The sequence below is a fragment of the Artemia franciscana genome, chromosome 3, assembly GCF_032884065.1.
Source record: "Artemia franciscana chromosome 3, ASM3288406v1, whole genome shotgun sequence".
In the NCBI taxonomy this organism is placed as follows: Eukaryota; Metazoa; Arthropoda; class Branchiopoda; order Anostraca; family Artemiidae; genus Artemia; species Artemia franciscana.
This window is the reverse complement of record NC_088865.1, coordinates 9,879,977-9,898,806: the sequence shown is the minus strand read 5'-3', so window position 1 is coordinate 9,898,806 and position 18,830 is coordinate 9,879,977. Positions and strand designations below refer to the sequence as shown.

Sequence of the window (18,830 nt, the reverse complement as noted above, 5' to 3'; positions counted from 1 at the left end):
TCGGGTAAAAACTGATCTAGTTGGTAAAAATGACAATGTAGTCGGTTAAATTTGTTTACGAAAAATTAAGCAAGAAAAAACGGGCTTTAAGGTTTTTCCTTAATTTTTCGCAAATGGAAAAGCAATGTGGTCTAAGTAATTATTAAATTCGTTTACGAAAAATATGAAGGAAACTCTAAATGCACAAGATTTTGAAGGGATTTATCTTGAGGCTCCCTGTGAGGTTGTCTTCCTAGAGAACAGTTGGTATTGTGTTTCTTCTCTGTGTCTCTTTCTTCTTTGTCCCTTCTACTTGTGTATAAACATTATACTCATGGACTGCAAAGTTTACCCAACTGCCTTGAATAGTTCAATTTCTAGCAAACAAAAAGTAATACTTACCATATTGTCAAGAATTTCTTATCATATTGTAAAGATGACAGGGAAGCCAAAGATCCCTGGCTTCCGTGGGGGGAACAACCTAAATGTGCCACTCCCGGTCTTCTGTAATAAGCCAAATTACTTTTTAGAAGCGGAAAGCTTACAATAGAGAACAAAATCAAAATACCTTTCCAAACCCTGTTTCAAAGGAACTGGTCTTTTTTACGTATACCTTGAAAATTTTGTACTACCGTGTAGAAAATGATTTACCTGGAAGTAAGGAGCAATATTAAAATTTAAAACGAACAGAAATTATTCAGTACATGAGGGGAGATGTTCCTTCCTCAACTCTGGCTCTTTACGCTAAGGTTTGACTTTTTGTCATACTTCCTTAATATATTAGAGCATACTCCACTAATATAAGAGCAACTCCTGAAGCACACGGGCCGTAGAATTTGAATAAGTATTCTTAAAGAATCTTAAGGCTTTAGCGTAAAGGCCGAGGGTTGAGGAAAGTTTAGCCCCCCTCATATACGGAAAGATTTCTGTTTGATTTAAGAACATACATATTTTTAATAATACTTGGAGACTAGATTAAATAGAATGGAATGAATCCTAAAAATACACGGCTAGATTATTCAAAATGATGAAATGGCGTTTGAGCCTGCTTAAACCCTGTGTTTACCATCTTTGTGTGCCTATCTTCGAAAGATAATTTTATTTTAAGTAAAACCTTCTTGAAAAGTATCAAGACCTTTTTTATGGCGCTTGGTATTAACGAAGTGACATACAGCGATCGCAAATTCTGTCAGTCGGTCTGTCTGTCGTCTTATCTGTCCTGGTGCACTTCCAGATAAGCTATGACGATGAAAGTTGGCAGGCTTATGAGGGACCAGACCAAATTAAATTTGAAATAGTTGTTTCCCCGGTTCGTCCATCTGGGGGGGGGAGTGGGGGCGGTTAATTCGGAAAAATTAGAAAAAATGAAGTATTTTTAACTTACGAAGGGGTGATCGGATCTTAGTGACGTTTAATAATTTAGATTGATATTGTGTCTCAGAGTTCTTTCAATCCCGACCGGATTCGGTGAGATTGGGGGCTTTGGGGGGACCTAAAATCTTGGAAAACGCTTAGAGTGGAGGGATCAGGATGAAACTTGGTGGGAAGAATAAGCACAAGTCCAAGATACGTGACTGACATAACCGTACCGGACTTGCTCTCTTTCGGGGAGTTGGGGGGGGGGGGTAATTTGAAAAAATGAGAAAAAATGAGGTATTTTCAACTTACGAGCGGGTGACAGATCTTAATAAAGTTTGATATTTAGAAGGATACACGGATCCGATCTCTTTAAGGGAGTTGGAGGCGATTTCCAGTTCTTTAGCGAGTTCGGTGGTTCTGGACGTCCTTGGACGATGAAAATTGGTAGGCATGTCAAAGTCACGCACAAATTGACTTGCTAACAGTAGCTTCCTCGATTCGACCATCTGGGGGGCTGGAGGGGGAGGAAAAATTAAAAAAATTAGAGGTATTTTTAGCTTACGAATGGGTGATCTGATTTTAATGAAATTTGATATTTAGAAGGACCTTGTGTCTCAGAGCTCTTAGTTTGAATCCCGACTGTATCCGGTGATATTGGGGGAGTTGGAGGGGGAAACGGGAAATCTTGGAAAACGCTTGAAGTGGAGAGATCGAGATGAAACTTGGTGGGAAGAATAAGCACAAGTCCTAGATATGTGATTGACATAATTAGACTGAATCCACTCTCTTTGGGGAGTTGGAGTTGGGTGGGCGTTAATTCATAAAGAAGGTAAAAATTGAGGTATTTTTAACTTAAGAGCGGTTGACCGGGTCTCAATGAAATTTGATATTAGATGTTTTCGAGGTCTTATTTTAAATCCCGACCTGACCTGGTGACATTGAGGAAGTCGGAGGGGAAACCGGAAATCTTGGTAAACGCTTAGAGTGGAGAAATCGGGATGAAACTTGGTGGGTAGAATAAGCAAATGTCGTAGATACATGATTGACGTTACCGGACTGGATCTGCTCTCTTTGGGGGAGTTAGGGGGGTCCAGTGCTTCGGTGAGTTCGGTGCTTCTGGACGAGCTAGAACGATGAAAATTGGTTGGCATGTCAGGGACCTGCACAAATTGACTTGATAACAGTAGTTTCCCCGATTTGACCATCTGGGGGGCTGAAGGGAGAGGAAAAACTAGAAAAAAATAGGTATTTTTAACTTATGAGTGGGTGATTGGATCTCAGTGAATTTTTATATTTAGAATGACCTCGTGTCTCAGAGCTATTATTTAAATCCTGACCGGCATTAAGCCTCTGATTTTCATTTTAAATCACTCTGTTGATTCTTATAATTTTGCTAGAGCTCATGCCATATGAGCTCTTGGCTCTTTTTTTTTTTCTTACTTGACTAAAGAATTTATTCAAGACATATGTTTGAAAATTTGTAGTGAATAAAAATTGCAAAACACAAGATTCATAAAAAGAAAATTGCCTGACAAGAGCAGAAATAAGCTATCTTGACCTCTTGTAACTTCTCAACAAAAACCAAGTCTTATAAAATAGGACCATTGTAACAATCCTGCTCTTCGCTGGCTATCCAAAGACTGCCCCTCCCTGAAAACTCACTTCTTCTTAAAAGGAGGCGCCAAGGGTTGGCCTTTATCCTTCCCTCTCAATTTTATCCCAATCGCTTTTTCTATTTTGGCTAAAATTTGCTGATTTGGGATAGCTTTTCCATTCTCATACTCGTTTACTATCTTTGGCTTCTCACATATTTTTGCAGCAAGATCCTTTTGTGTCATTCCCAATCCGTTTCGTCCTTGTTGAATCAGTTTGCCAATATCTAGGGGTAATTTTTCATGTTTCAGTTCCTCAGTTTCATGATCCAGCTTTGCCGTGTTCAAAGGGGTAACAGGGTGCTTATTGGTCGCAGCGCCATATTTTAATTGAGTGTGAACTGCCACTCCAGTTCTTTGCGCAGCATTCACAACCTGCTTTGACTTAGCAGTGGTTCCCTTTGGTAGTCTTTTGTGAATAATTGTAACTGAATTCCAATCGCTCATATTGAGATAGATATTTTGAGATACCCACCAAACCACGCGTCAAGTATCGAGAACCTATCAAAAATCAAAACTAATTTTAAAATTTTCAGGTATTTTTCTTGCTTTAAATAAAAAATTGAAATTATTGCTCAGACACCATAAATATTTTTGCAGTTTACATAATGACTTCAGCCTTCCTGAACTGAGAACTAAAATAAAATAAAATTATGTTGTCGAAAGATAAACGCGTATAAAATATTGCTTTCACTTATTACGTCATATATGGTTACAACCTAGATTATGACGTCGCCATTCATCAAGCTTGTGCAAGAAAATTGAGTTTTTTTGTAAAAAGTGATTATATTTTAAAAACTTTTTGTTTTTAATTACAAAAGGCAATAGACGTGGCAATTTCCTTGAAAATGAGCCATTAAACAGCTCTCTACTATATTCAGCACTCCGCTATCTGAAGAAAAGAAAAAAAGATCCCATATGTGCAAAATATCGTGGTTCCAGCCACATTTCTTGATTTCAAGCCAATACATTTTCCTTGTTGTTCAAGCCAAGGGAAGGTAAATTTCTTATAGAGGGGTTTCGGACAAGGCGGATCTAATGGTGTGCTTTTTGTTTGGATCTGGCCGTATTTTTAGAAGTTATAAGTTACTAGCTGTTGGGGTGGTGCTTCGCGCCACCCCAACACCTAGTTGGTGGGGGCGCTTCGCGCCCCCCCAAGCCCCCCGCGCGCGTAAGTCGTTACGCGCCATATTAGTTACACGCCATTGTAGTTGTGTCCCTGTGCCCCAACTGTGAACAAAGATAGATGTGTCCCCGTCGTCATTTATATATCCCCTTGTGCCCCCCGGCGTCCCCGTTGTAGTTGTATATTCCCTGTGTCCCGGTCGTCATTTGTGTCCCGGTGTCCCGGTCTGTAGTGTCATCTTATAATGACTTCATATACAAAGCCTTATATACTTATAATGACGTCATATGCAAACCCACAAACAAACAAACATGCCTACAAACAACTTATCTATATATATAGATATAGTTTCTTTTTTAGTTTTTTTTTTTTTTTAGTTTTGCAGCTTTTTTTATTTTTTTAGCTTTTTTTGTTTTTTGTTTTTTACCTTTTTTATTTTTTTGTTTTTTTTTAAGTTTTTTCTTTTTAGGTTTTTTCTTTTTTTAGCTTTTTCCGCGCCATATTAGTTAAGCTATATTGTAGTTGTGTCCCTGTGTACCACCTGTGAATATAGATATATATATATATATATATATATATATATATATATATATATATATATATATATATATATATATATATATATATATATATATATATATATATATATATATATATATATATATATATATATATATATATATATATATGTTTCTAACTACGTAAAACTTGCGAATATACAACATTCTTCGCTGTGCCATTGTCTCTGCATATAAATAGATTGTCAGGTTTACCGACTCTTGAACATGCAACATATAATTGTCCATGGGGAAAACAATCCATATTCAGATCTATACCTCATTATTCTAATGATTGTCCTTGAGCTTTGTTGATGGTGATTGCTAATCGAACATTCCCTGTGTCCCGGTCGTCATTTATATATCCCCCCTGTGCCCCCGGTGTCCCCGTTGTAGTTGTTTCCCTGTGTCCCGGTCGTCATTTGTGTCCCGGTGTCCCAGTCTGTAATTTCTCTTTGAGTGTCGCGGTCGTCATTTATATTCCCTGTGTCCCGGTCGTCATTTTTGTCCCGGTGACGTCACTCGACACACACACACACACACACAGACAACTTATTTTTATATATATAGATAGATAGATAGATAAGTTATTGTAATTTTTACTTTGGGCTGTGATTATCTCTTACTAGGTTGTTAGCTACTGCTGCTGGCCGGATAAATTCCCATAAATTCATATGTCGAATAGTTAGAACCTAGCAAAAATCAAGACTGATTTAAAAATTGTCAGGTTTTTTTAGTTTTAATTAAAAATTTTTAATTAATTCTTAAACACTGTAAATATTTTGTAGTTTACACAATAACCTTAGCGATCCTGGACTGAATCAAATAAAAAAAAAAACTAATTTTTTTAGCTGAAAGTAAGGAGCGACATTAAAACTTAAAACGAACAGAAATTACTGCGTATATGAAAGGGGCTGCTTTCTCATCAACGCCCCGCTCTTTACGCTAAAGTTATTTACTGTTTTAAAAAGAAGAGTTGAGAGAAAGAGTCAAACTTTAGCGTAAAGAGCGGGGCGTTGATGACGAAGCAGCCTCTTTCATATACACAGTAATTTCTGTTCGTTTTAAGTTTTAATGTCGCTCCTTACTTTCAGTTGAAAAAACTTGTTTTTTTTATTTAGCGTAAAGAGCGAGGGATTGCGGAGGGGACATCCCATTTCATATACGGATTAATTTCTGTTCGTTTTAAGTTTTAATGTCGCTCCTTACTTTCAGCTTAAAAAAAATATTTTTTTATATTTAATTTCTGAACTTTTTGAATTAATACATGTTTGGTTTTGGCTCTCCGCACATAAATTATTAAAATGAAATTTGTATATTAATTCTTTTTTTTTGGCTAAATGGCTTTCTCTTAGTTTTGATCAGACAATTTTGAGAAATAAGGGGTGGAGAAGGAGGCCTAGTTGCCCTCCAATTTTTCGGTTACTTAAAAAGGCAACTAGAACTTTTAATTCTTAACGAACGTTTTTATTAGTAAAAAATATACGTAACTTAAGAATTAACTTACGTAACCAACTTTCATAACCTTATATTTTTATTATGTATACGAGGGGGTTTGTACCCTCGTTAATACCTCGCTCTTTACACTAAATCGTAAGTTTTGTCCCAATTCTTTAAGAATGACCCCTGAATCAGAAAGGCCGTAGAATAAATAGTTGAAATTACTAAAAATACTTTAGCATAAAGAGCAAGGTATATATCTCCTCCTAAATACCTCGCTCTTTATGCTAAAATATTTTTAGAACCCCTCATATGCGTAATAATCTCTGTTCGTTTTAAGTTTCAATGCTACTTCTTCCTTTCATTTGAAAAAACTTTTTCATGTTTATTTTTCATTGTTTTCTTATAGTAATGCTAGAGAATCCTGCGCCCTTTTCATTGAATTTTTCTTCCCCCATGACAGATTCCTCCAAGGAAAGATCCTCCAACATAGCCCCCTCTCCTCAGCCCCACCCCCAAACAAAATAAAATCCCCCTGAAAACTTCTGTACACTTCCCAATAATCATTACTATATGTAAACACTGGTCAAAGTCTGCAACTTGCAGCCCCTCCCCCAGGGATTGTGGGAGAGTAAGTCATCCCCAAAGACATAGTTATTATGGTTTTCGACTATGTTGAACAAAATGGCTATCTCAAAATTTTGATCCGTTGAATTTGGGAAAAAAGTGAGCGTGGGAGGGGGCCTAGATGCCCTCCGATTTTTTTGGTCACTTAAAAAGGGCACTAGAACTTTTCATTTCCGTTAGAATGAGCCCTCTTGCGACATTCTAGGACCACTTGGTCGATAAGATGACCCCTGGGAAAAAGAAAAAAAAACAAAAAAAACACAGTAGGGTTCTCTGATACGCTGAATCTGATGGTGTGATTTTCGTTAAGATTCTACGATTTTTAGGGGGTGTTCCCCCCTATTTTCTTAAATAAGGCAAATTTCTCAGGCTCGTAACTTTTGATGGGTAAGACTAAACTTGATGAAACTTATATATTTAAAATCAGCATTGAAATGCAATTCTTTTGATGTAGCTATTGATGTCAAAATTTGATTTTTTAGAGTTTTGGTTACTATTGAACCGGGTCGCTCCTTACTACAGTTCGTTACCACGAACTGTTTGAAACTGATTTTTTTTTTTTTTTTTGGAAATACACATTAAATCACACGTTGGGGAGTTAAAACCTAACAAAAAATAGAACAAATTAAAAATTTTTCTGGTATTTTTCTAGTTTTATTAAAACTTAAAATTATTGATCAGAAACCAATAAATTTTTTGCAGTTTACATAATAACTTTAGCGATTCTGAACTGAGGACTAAAATAAAGTAAAATTATCTTGTTGATAGATAAACGTGCATAAATATTGCATTCACTTATTACGTCATATAGAATTACAACCTATTATGATCATCATTCATCAAGCTTGTACATAAAATGCAGTTTTTTTTTGTAAAAAAGTGATTCTATTTTAGAAACTTTGTTTTCTAATATAAAAAAAGGCATCAGATGTAGCAGTTTCCTTTAAGATGAGCTATTAATCAGCTCTCTACTATGTCCGAGTGCCCCGTTATCTCAGGAGCAGAAAAAAAGAAAACGAAAAAGATGCCCTCGATGCAGAATATCGTGGTTGCAATCACTTTTCTTGATTTTTAAACCAACATATTTTCCTTGTTATTCTAGACAAGGGACAGTTAGTTTCCTACATAGAGGTATTGGACAAGGCGGCTCTAATAGTGTACTTCTTTTTTTGATCTGTCTCTAATTTTAGGAGTTATGGGCTATTTTGTTTTTTACTATGTGACGTGATTATCTCTTATTAGGTGTATCTTACCGGATACGAAACTTTGTGTTTTCCAGAAATATCTGGATATTCTGTTGGTTTATTCTGTTCGATACCTCGGAAAGAACTACAGTTGAAAAATGTCAGACTCAAATATTTTTGCAGTTTTAAATTTCATCAAAAGATTTGTTTTTGATATTTAGATTTCAACTAAACTTTTGTGCACTACGTTTGTAGAATTGCGTCGTATAAACTTACTCCATAGTAATATTGTCTACTTATTTTAGGACTATAAGATATCTAAATTACCCCCAGTTTCACCAGTATGCAATCATACCCCGTTTGCCCTTCTCCAAGAAACACCACTGCAGACGGACTATTCTTTAGGCGATTTAAGCCATTTTATGCCAATTTCTTATATTTTTAGCCTATTATCACAATTTCTCTCAACCTCTGTGCAACCTCTGTATGAATAGAATGAGTGCTACTTTTAGATTACAATCCCATGCAAGTACCCTCTTCTGTGAGGAGGACGCCTCTCGAGTCTTCTATAAGTGTCAACTATTTAACCTTTTTTTAGGTGATACGAGACAAAATTCGAATTGAAGAGAAATTTGTCAGTAGTAACACGTGCCATATTCTAGCGTTCCACATACATGGGATTTTCTCCAAGATCTCAAAATTTTAGTCCTTAGCTTAGGATCTGGAGAAAAACGCTTAATAATAATAATAATAATAATAATAATAATAATAATAATAATAATAATTTTATTCCAGAAAAAGCCCGTGGGCCATAGGAAATTTACATAACAAAAAACAAACAACAAATTAACTAAAATAATTTAATACTATTTAAAGAAAACGCTCCTGGAATTTTAGTCCTTAGCTTAGGATACGGAGAAAAACGCATAATAATAATAATAATACAACCCTCGAAAAGCTTATTAAGAATGCATACTTCTATGATTTTTTTTTAAACTTTCAGGGTTTTAAGTGAGTGAATTTTGAATTTTTAAGTTCCACCAAATAACATTCTCTGTTTGAAATCGACTTTTGGTTCGTTAAAAATTGAGGGTCTCTCTTGACCAGAAGATCTTTCTTGTATCAGTTACTTCATATGATTTTCTTTTGTAATTTCAGGATATTCGAGTGCCGCTTATTATGGAAAGTTCATCGATAACTTAGAATCTAGAGGAAACTCAATACAAGGAAAAGTCTATGCAGTTGATTCAAGGACTATTCATATCAGAGATTTTGAATATGATGGACAAGATTCAGGTAGGGTTTTTTTAATACCTATTAGTATATTCATTTAGGAATGCAACATGAAATGCGATACGTGTTGTTACATTGAAGGGTCATATTATCAAACTTGAGATATAGGATGCCTTAAGACTTACGCCCGTGTCCCACTGTAGTCAAACTTGTAGATACCGAAATTTTGGACGACTTCAGCGCTAATAATGTATTAATGTTTTACTCATTGTTTATGAATAACTACATGTGACCTTGTATGATTTAAATGGTTTATATGGCTTGTGGCTTAATTTGTTGCAAAAATAGCTTAATAATGGCTTAATTGTATTTGTTAATGTTTCGAGCTGAATATTGTCAAATTTTCATGCGAAAATTTGTGATTGACAAATACAAATAATAATTCAATGTCGTTCGGTACCTTGAAAATATAAATGAAAACTGCAGCATTGGAATCGGCGTGGTCGAATATCCTCTGGAAAAGAATCACAATCCCCATTTTGAATAACATGGAAAATAATCTATTAACATGGGTAGCATTAATTTGTCTCCGCATTTTCATCAGTGCTAGTTTTCAGAATCAAACAGTTCGTGGTAACGAGCTGTAAGCAAGGAGTCTTGATAAAAATAGACACATCAAAAGAATGAATTTTACAGCTTATTCAAAATGTGTAAAATTCATCAAAATTAATTATACCTATCAATAGTTACGTGCCAGAGAAAATTTGCCAATTTTTTGAAAAAGTGGGAAACATCTCCAAAACAACAAATGATTTTAATGAAAATCTTACCATCAGATTCAGCATACCAGAGAACCCTACTATAGAGGTCTCAAGTTCCTATATACAAAAATGTGGAATTTTGCATTTTCTGCCAGAAGAAAGATCACGGATGCGTGTTTATTTTTTTTTCAGGAGTAATCTCAACGAACCAGTGATCGTTGAAGATCGGAAGAGGCTTCATTTGATAGAAAACCAGAAGTTCTAGTTCCTTTTTTAAGTGACCAAAAATACTGGAGGGTAGCTAGCCTTCCTCCGACGCTCTTTTTTCCCCAAAGTCACCCGATCAAAGATTCAGGATCTAATTCAGATTCAGCATACCAAAGGACATTTTAATGTTGCTCCTAGCTTTCAACTGAAAAACTTGTGTGATTTTCTTATTTAATTCTGCAAATAGAAGCAAATATTGGGAGTTATTTTATTTGAGTTAGTTTTGCAGATATGTGTTGCATAAGCTCCGGAGCAATAATTTTTGTTCGTTTTAAATTTTGACTTCAATTTTACTTCGTCAGAAAAACTTTGCTCCCAAAAGTTCTATTTCATAAATGGCTTCCAATTTCTATCACAATTTGAGTTGAAGGATTTCTTAGCTTGAAGAGTACAAATGCGAGATTTTTACCACTTTGCTAACTTAGGGTGTTAGTCACTAATTACTAATATGATATTAAAATTTCAGTATGAACTTCCTTGAACAAAAGCAGGATTGTTCTTAGGGTTGGTGGTTCTCGAGGGAAAATCGATTACAGCGCCTTCTCCCGACTCAAACATATATAAAGCTCCAGCCGTGGCACCCCCTCCCCATCATAGCACCCTTCCCCACTCCTGGCTCCCGGGGCGGGTTTCACCGGTCGCCTCGCTCTTTGAACCTCCCTGAAGAAAAGGCAATACACTTCACAAATGACATATAATTTCTTCCACAACTTGTTCAAAGACTTTAGAGCTTTATGATTACAATACCATTACTTCAGCCACCACTGCTCCCACCAGATGCCTCAGTGCAATTAATCTTACCACAACAGTAACAATCACACTAACCTCACCGTGACCATTCATGCAGTTTTGCGTTTACGGCTAACCAAAATTAGTTATATTATTAATAAAAGTTTAGCCAACGTTAAGAATATTGATACATACAAAAGTTTATGTCAACTAAAAAACGAACAGCAATTGAATTACAATCTTTGTTGGTTAAATCAGAACGTGCAGAACGTTTCCTTAAAATGTTAACTTAAAGTTTTAATTTTTTGTGAAAAGTAAAAGATTGAATTTAAAAACTAAAACCTGAACTCGAACTTGAAATGAAAATTGTTGCCATCCCTCCTTACCCACCAGGAACTTGAAATGCCATTTGCACTTTACTGAACGCTAAATAAATAGCTTGAATTATTTTTTAGCCATTTGATCTTATACTGTTGAAAAGAGTGAATCTTAAAGAACGAAAATATTGATGAAAATTGGCTTCATATTAGACTAAAGCGCTATTTGATCTTATTCTGTTGTTACGATAAAAAAAAAGCAAGAAGTTTTCAAATTGTATTCTGTTTTTAGTGAGGTGTAAATGTAAATGATACCAAAAGCTTTGAAGGGTTTAAGGGTATGGCAACATCAATCAGATTTGTGGTAATTTCTATTAATTTCGGTTTTATTGTTTGTTTGATTTCAGATTTAAGTTTCTTTTCACTGTTCGCTGTAATCTCTTCTTGTTTTATGTTAGAAATCTTACAAAGGCCAATTTCTATTACAACTAATACGACTAAGAACTCACTGCAACACCAAACTTCCTAAGGCCAATACAACTGTGTACACTCCTTCTCAGCCTCAACCTACTCAAAGCTTTACACTTTACCCTGTCTCAAGAAGTTCTGATTTACTTTAAATTCTTACTTATGATCTCTTCTGACTCCATTCGGGGACAATCTGCTTTTCTCTTGGCCCCAGATGAATGGCAAAAAAGAGCAATCTTTGGCAATCTGTCAGCCTTCGTCTGCAAAACATACCCTACCTGTCTAAACTTTTCCATAATTATAGCCCTAGAAAGTGGGACAGAACCACACTTCTTATAAGGCTTTTTCGATATGCCGTCAGTCAAACGGGTACAACAAACTACCCGTACACAATTCCTCTGGAAAACATTTAGCAAATCATCCTCTGCCTTCCGAAGCGCCCAAGTTTCAGAACCATACTTGACTACTGTTATTACAGTAAGAGCGAGGTATTGACGAGGGGGCGAACCCCCTTATTTACTTAATAATTTATGTTCGCTTTAAGTTTTAATGTTGCTCCTTACTTTCAGTAGAAAAAACTTGTTTTTTATATAATTTCTGATCGTTTTTTTTTTAAATAATGCTGGGAAAGCCGGTGCCCCTTTCATGGAAAATTATCTTCCCCCATGAAAAATTCCTCCATGGAGAGATCTTCCAACGTAACCCTCTCCCACCGACCTCTACTTCCCCCCACCAGAAAAATACCCCCTGAAAACGTCTATGTACTTCCCAATAACAAATACTATGTGTAAACAATGGGCAAAGTTCATAACTTTCAGCCGTGGGAGGGAAAAATGAGCGTTGGAGGGGTCCATTTGGCCTCCAACTTTTTTGGTCACTTGAAAAGGGCACTAGAACTGTTAATTTCCGTCTGAATGAGCCCTCTCGCAATATTCTAGGACCACTGGGTCGATACGATCATCCCTGGGGAAAAAAACAACAAAAAAACAAAGAAGCACGCATCGTGATCTTTCTTCTGGCAGAAAATACAAAATTCTACATTTTTGCAGACATGAGCTTGAAACTTCAACTGTAGGGTTCTCTGATATGCCGAATCCGACGGTGTGATTTTCGTTAAGATTCTATCACTTTTAGAAGTTTTTTTTTTGAAAACAGACAAATTTTCTCAGGTTCGTAGCTTTTGATGAGTAGGACTAAACTTGATGAAACTTATATATTTAAAATCAGCATAAAAATCCAATTCTTTTGATGTATCTATTTGTATCAAACTTCCGTTTTTTAGAGTTTCGGTTACTATTCAGCCGGGTCACTCCTTACTTACAGTTCGCTACCACGAACTGTTTGATTGTCCGATTCGTATTTTCAACTATGAAATCTCAATCCCAACTGTTAGCTGAGTTGTGGATTCGTAGTGAACGGTATATTTTGTAATCCGGATTATGAGTTTGTGATCTGGTTCGTCAGGGTAAAAAGCCTGTAATAGTTATTAAATAAATAGTTTCTACCATGGCTTGTGAGATATAGGGGATTGGTGACTAGGTGGCGGGAGACGCATAGGCAAGATATGTGGGATGGGTTTTTCAGGTCATGTATTAAATAAAAAGGTACTTGTGTATTAAAGCGACAACACTCAAGAAGAGAAGTTAGGTTAATCATAATAAAATATACCAAAATATTATCAAAATATAATACTTTAGTAAAACAATTATGAAAACTAGTACAGAGAAATGTGAAAAGCAGGCCGCCCAGAACGCATTATATTAAATCCCTAACCCGACCAACTCTATATATTAAATACTTAATTAAAATATACCTGCATAGTAGTTTATCTCACTCAGGCTATGCTGATCATCTCCGAGTGCACATAGAAAACCGGTTTTATTACAGATTAAGAACCAAATGTTGTCGCCATAATACACAAGTACCAGTAAAAAACATAAAAGGAAGGCGTTGAATGTCTAGATTTTGCCACTGTGCCTCTTTTTTATAGATTGAAAGAATAATTTTATAATCCAGAATAGTCCTTTTTCCCTTGAAATTTCAAATCACCAACACATTAAAAATTACTTGAATTTCCTTTTTTTTCCAAGTAATCAATTAGCATATCTGTTTTTTTCATCTTTTGAACTTGTAGCATAGATCGACTTTGATTGACTTGAGCCATTGCCTGATGGGTGTGATTTGCCAGCTAAAGATGGTCATCGCCAATATTTTGGTATATTTACCCATATTACATGATGGTACATGTTTCTGTATGCCAATTAAATCAAATGAAATAAATCTTACGTTCGAACCATTATTTTATTTAAGTTTTAAGGAAACAACAAGTGATACAACGTTATAAGCTAAGAATTGATCCCTTGAGGTCTCTAGCATGTAACTGAATCTCTACTACATAACACTAGGCTAATTGAAATGTGTATAGTCATGGGTGCACTCATGTCAGACCCATTGCGGGAGGATCACGGGAAGTACTAAAAAAAAAATGTTTTTAACATATTTTTTTAGTTTTTTTTTAGTGGGATTCGTTCAGATCAATATCTAGGGAAACCTCTCTCCCTTTCAGTAAGTATTGTGTATCATTTTAAAACGGCTTCATTGATTTATGGTTGATCAAAATCCGTAAAGGAATGATATTTCAAACTTGACCAAACAACCTAAGAACGCTGAGCAGAACCTCGATTAAAACGTTAAAATGCCTAGTGAATAAAATGTTTTTTTAGGGAGGGGATGGTGCAATTAGTACTCTACCCAGATTTATGCCATTGCTGTATATGCGATTTTCCCAATTGACTATTTAAAACTATATATAGTAGCATAAGTAGATCTTACAAGTACTTCATCAACGGGACAGTTATTAAACTTGGATCTATCAATGTGTTTTTCGTTCACTACTCATAGGAACACACTTCTTTCCACCATCCTACCAGGTCTTAGACCCGTATTTAATCATGCTCAGTATGTATTCGTAGAAAGATAGAGACAAATTACCGACGATATCTAGTTCGATTTTCATTGTAATTTTCAACTTTTTTTTTTTGAAAGTTAGCCATCCCAAGAAACACCCTTCCTGTCACTATGGAATCAGTTTGACGGATTTCCGGATTGAATTCTTTCGTTTTTCCTCATATTTTTTGTTAGTATTTTGGCTCAGTAGTATTTTCATAAAGCTTGTTCAGCTAGTCAGAATTTGCTTTCAATTTAAAATGACTTTTGATTCAAGGGCTTAATTTGTTATGAAGCAGGGATCAACTGTCCCTTCAATAATTTGATTTGCCCAAAGCCCCCACCCAGACCCCAGTTTGTTTCACCCCCAGCTGAAATCTATTTTCTTCAGAAATATTGTTAGAACTAAGATAGGCTTGTATAATTCAAGCACCCACAGAAAAAGGTCAGTTTTCTTTAGTATATCTTTACCTTTATGGTGTTACGTTATTCATTGTTCAGGTTTTGTTTTCTTTTTCAATTGATTTGAGAAAATTGGCTCCAAATTTTCCCCTCCCTCCGGATTTTGACGAAATTACGCCACTGTTTTGATTTCTAGTAAAAACACTGAACATTTTATTCTGTTTTTTCGGACATAACTACAAGGTTGCCACCTTTAGTGAATTATCAGTATTTCTAGGGATTTTGTATTGCCTCGTCAAAAAAAAATCACTAAATGAGCACATAAATTACTAAATCGTTGAAGAAAATCACTAAATCGACACAAAAACAACATACATCTAGTGATTTTTTTCACCGGGTGGCATCCCTGCATAGCTATATCCGCAACTTTATCTATCATATTCACGTGGCAGAAATAAACTACCTCGTGCCATGCCATGTCGACTTTTTTGTGGCGGGTACCTACCATGGGCTCATTTATCTTGTGCAACTTTTGCTTCATTCATTTACCAAATTACATTTTTGAAATCTGCTTAACATTTTTGAAATATGTTGAAATGATTGTAAAAATATGTTAAAGAATAAGGCATTTTTCTTCTTTTTTAAGCAAGCTTAGATCGTTCCAAGAACGTATCAAGAATTTTTTTGTAGGGGGGGGGGATACAAAAACTTAAAAAACGCATCATAATTTGTTTATATTCATTTCTGTTACGTTGTTACGAATCAGACAAACATTTCGGGGGGGGGGGTTCAAACCGCCTAACGCCCATGGATATGGCCTTGGATTGTTCACTAAGAAAAAGTATTATATACATAAAAAGTATTATATGCATAAAAATTATCAAATCCTGGCTAGGTCAATGGGTGGATTTCTAACTATTGAATCCATTGATATAACAATCATATCTTTTCGCCGCAAGTTATAGCTGTCGGGTGTTTAAAGCTTCTTTAGTCAGTCATTGTTCACGACGATTTGTTTTTCAGTTCACCATGATTTGATTTTACTTTTTCATTCTGCTAATGACAATAATTTTCACTTTTCAGATTCTGTCTTCATGGCTGGTTCATCTTCAAGACCTTCTGTTGATGGCTTTGTTATTCCAAATGAAAAGGGCCAGTAAGTTTCATTTTTATTTCCCTTAGCTGAAAAGTCTGATTGAAGGGAGACTGTAGGATTTGAAACCCTTAGTTAATTATTAGTTAACTTTAGTGTACAGTTGACCCTTAGTTAATAATTAGCTAGTACACCTCGTGACCAGCGCTAAGGAACTAAAGGAATTACGGTTCATACCTCTATTTTGCATGGAACTGAAAAAGTGTTGACCCGTGAGGTAAAAATAGCCAGGAAACTGGCGCAGTTTTTAACTGCTGTTCTGGCTAGCCTTAGGTGGCTTTTTGCTGCTCTGAGTTGTAATTAATTTGTGTGTTTTTTTTTGGAAATCTAGAAAAATATATGGAAATAAAAGGTTTGAATATGTCATTAATGAATTAAGACCCTTTCTTTTGTTGGTTCCCTTGAAATCAATTGCCCTTCTTCCGGAATATACTCTTGGCCATGGCTCCATGCTTATTTACCAAATTACTAAAAAGGATACAATATCTCCAATATGTATCTTAACTATCTTTGTAGCGTGAGCATATATTTGTTGTCAAAGGTCACGTCAGCTAAATAACTTCAGGTCGCAAGCCACATTACAGAAGAAATAGAATATTTCCAAAATCATTCTGGTACATTAAATAGACATTTTCTATTGGAAAGCTAAGGTGATAGTGGGTTAGTTTGAATTAGTTCCCTCCCATTGGATTACCCCTTCCATCCTCAATGTCGAAATTTAAAATGCTTGTACTACAAATTCTACAGAAATAATAATAAGAATTTTTTTAAGACCGATTGATTTTTCCTTTCGTAAGTAGAATTTGTTGTCTGTCATATGAATAATTGTAGTAATTGTGTAATTTGTGATGATGGCAAGGGAAAGGAAGATTGATAAAAAAAAAAAACAGTTTGCATAGAATCCTTGAACTGAAATAAGGACAAATATAGTTTGACCTCTGCTGCTGCAACAAGCTACAGGGCTGGAAATTCTATACCGATGATGAGATTATGCAAAAGTGTCTCCATACCAATTTAAACAAGAAGAAGAAGAAGAAAAAAAACTGATGAAGATACAGAATGTCGTCAATAGGTTTTCCGAACCCCGTTTTTGTTTACCGCTCCTTTTCCTGGAGATCATAGATACTAGATCTTGTTATTGTAGTTTACGACTGTAAAAAAATAGTGACATATTTTTTACCCCTGTAGGCGTGGTTGTATCCAGGGTGAGGGCTTCCTAGTTTACCCCCACCCGCCCCTAATTTAATCCAGGATACGGACCTGCTTCTAGGTATTTGGTCGTATCTTAGAAAGTATAGCCGATAGAAGGGTGATATTTTCTATAAAGATAGAAAAGCAGGGTGAAATTGGGAGACATCCCTACTTCATAGAAGGGGAGAAGTGGGGCTATCTGTTTATTGAAGGAGTAAAGCTTTGAAATAGGAGGCAGCTTAGTACTGTAATAAGTTGTTAGTTGTTGTAGTAGTAGCACTAGATATATGCGTTTATAATTTGGCTGAACCAAAGAATAGGTAGACAGTGTTCATTTAGTTTCATGTTTACCAATAGCTGATAAGAAGAAAATGTAAAATGGCAAATGGCAAAGCTTAAGTAATAATATAATAGTTTTATAATTTATAATATTAAAAAAAAAGGAGCCATACGGGTCAAGTTCTCTTTGCGAATAATAAGATTAACTTGCAAAACATCAAGTGAATACAACAAATATCAGGATATTAGAATTATAATAGTGTGTATACATACCATTGGTGTATAATGTTTAATATACAAACTTTTCGCAAGCTTTCAGCTTATGATTGAAATTTGAAGTTCTTGGGAAAAATCCCAAAAAGTAACTTCTATTGTTTATAAATGTGGCATAAACATTAGCGGTTGCATACAAGGCTTGCAGACAAGAAAGAATACTCTGACAAAAAAAATTGAGAAAAAGAGTCACCAAAAATTATTATTAGAAGGAAAAAGTACTTTTTAATTCAACATCGTAATGTCAACTGTCGATGATCGCTAGCAGTTTTTATTTCCTGCTGTTGCCATGCGACTACGCTATTAATGATACAAAAAATAATAAGTTCTTTACTTTTTTTCTAATGACTAAAAAAAAATAATTATACTTTCTTTTCCAGGAAAAATCCACTCTCCCGCTATAATGGTGAACACATTACAGTGACGCTACCCGAAGGAAAGACATTGAAAGATGTTAGATGGTTTTCCATCTTTTCTCGGTCTAGAGGGGTGAGTTTGCAATCCTGTTTTTTATTTTGGTCTTTTCGGCTTATATTTGATCTTTTTGGCTTTTCGGCTTAGTCAGAAGTTGTATTGAGTCCTGCGAGTTGGAATTTATGCTTTGGCTAGAAAAATAGGTCTTGGGTCGTCTCAACATAACTGAACAACCATTATTGCACAAAAGAAATAGAGGTCAGATTCTGCAAAATTTCACCGCTAACCTAGTCATTAAATTTTGAAACGATGATTGTAATTTAAAGAATTTCATTTTAAAATCGATCCTAAAATGAAAGTTTTAAATTAAAATGACAGTGGCATTTAAAAGTGACCGTATTGACCTTATATAATATAGTTTAGTCAAGCAATCAAAAGGGGCATGATTTCAAAGTGTAACCCCTTTCAGATGA

General features: G+C 35.3%; 1 protein-coding gene across 1 annotated transcript in view; it reads left to right on the top strand.

Moving 5' to 3' along the window:
• LOC136024860 (uncharacterized) overlaps positions 1-18,830 on the top strand; it is an 80,246-nt gene that overhangs the window by 10,129 nt on the left and 51,287 nt on the right. The window contains exons 2-4 of the mRNA XM_065700373.1: positions 9,083-9,220; positions 16,131-16,203; positions 18,324-18,432. Coding sequence (XP_065556445.1) covers positions 9,083-9,220; positions 16,131-16,203; positions 18,324-18,432 — 320 coding nt within the window. The remainder of the gene's footprint in view (positions 1-9,082; positions 9,221-16,130; positions 16,204-18,323; positions 18,433-18,830) is intronic.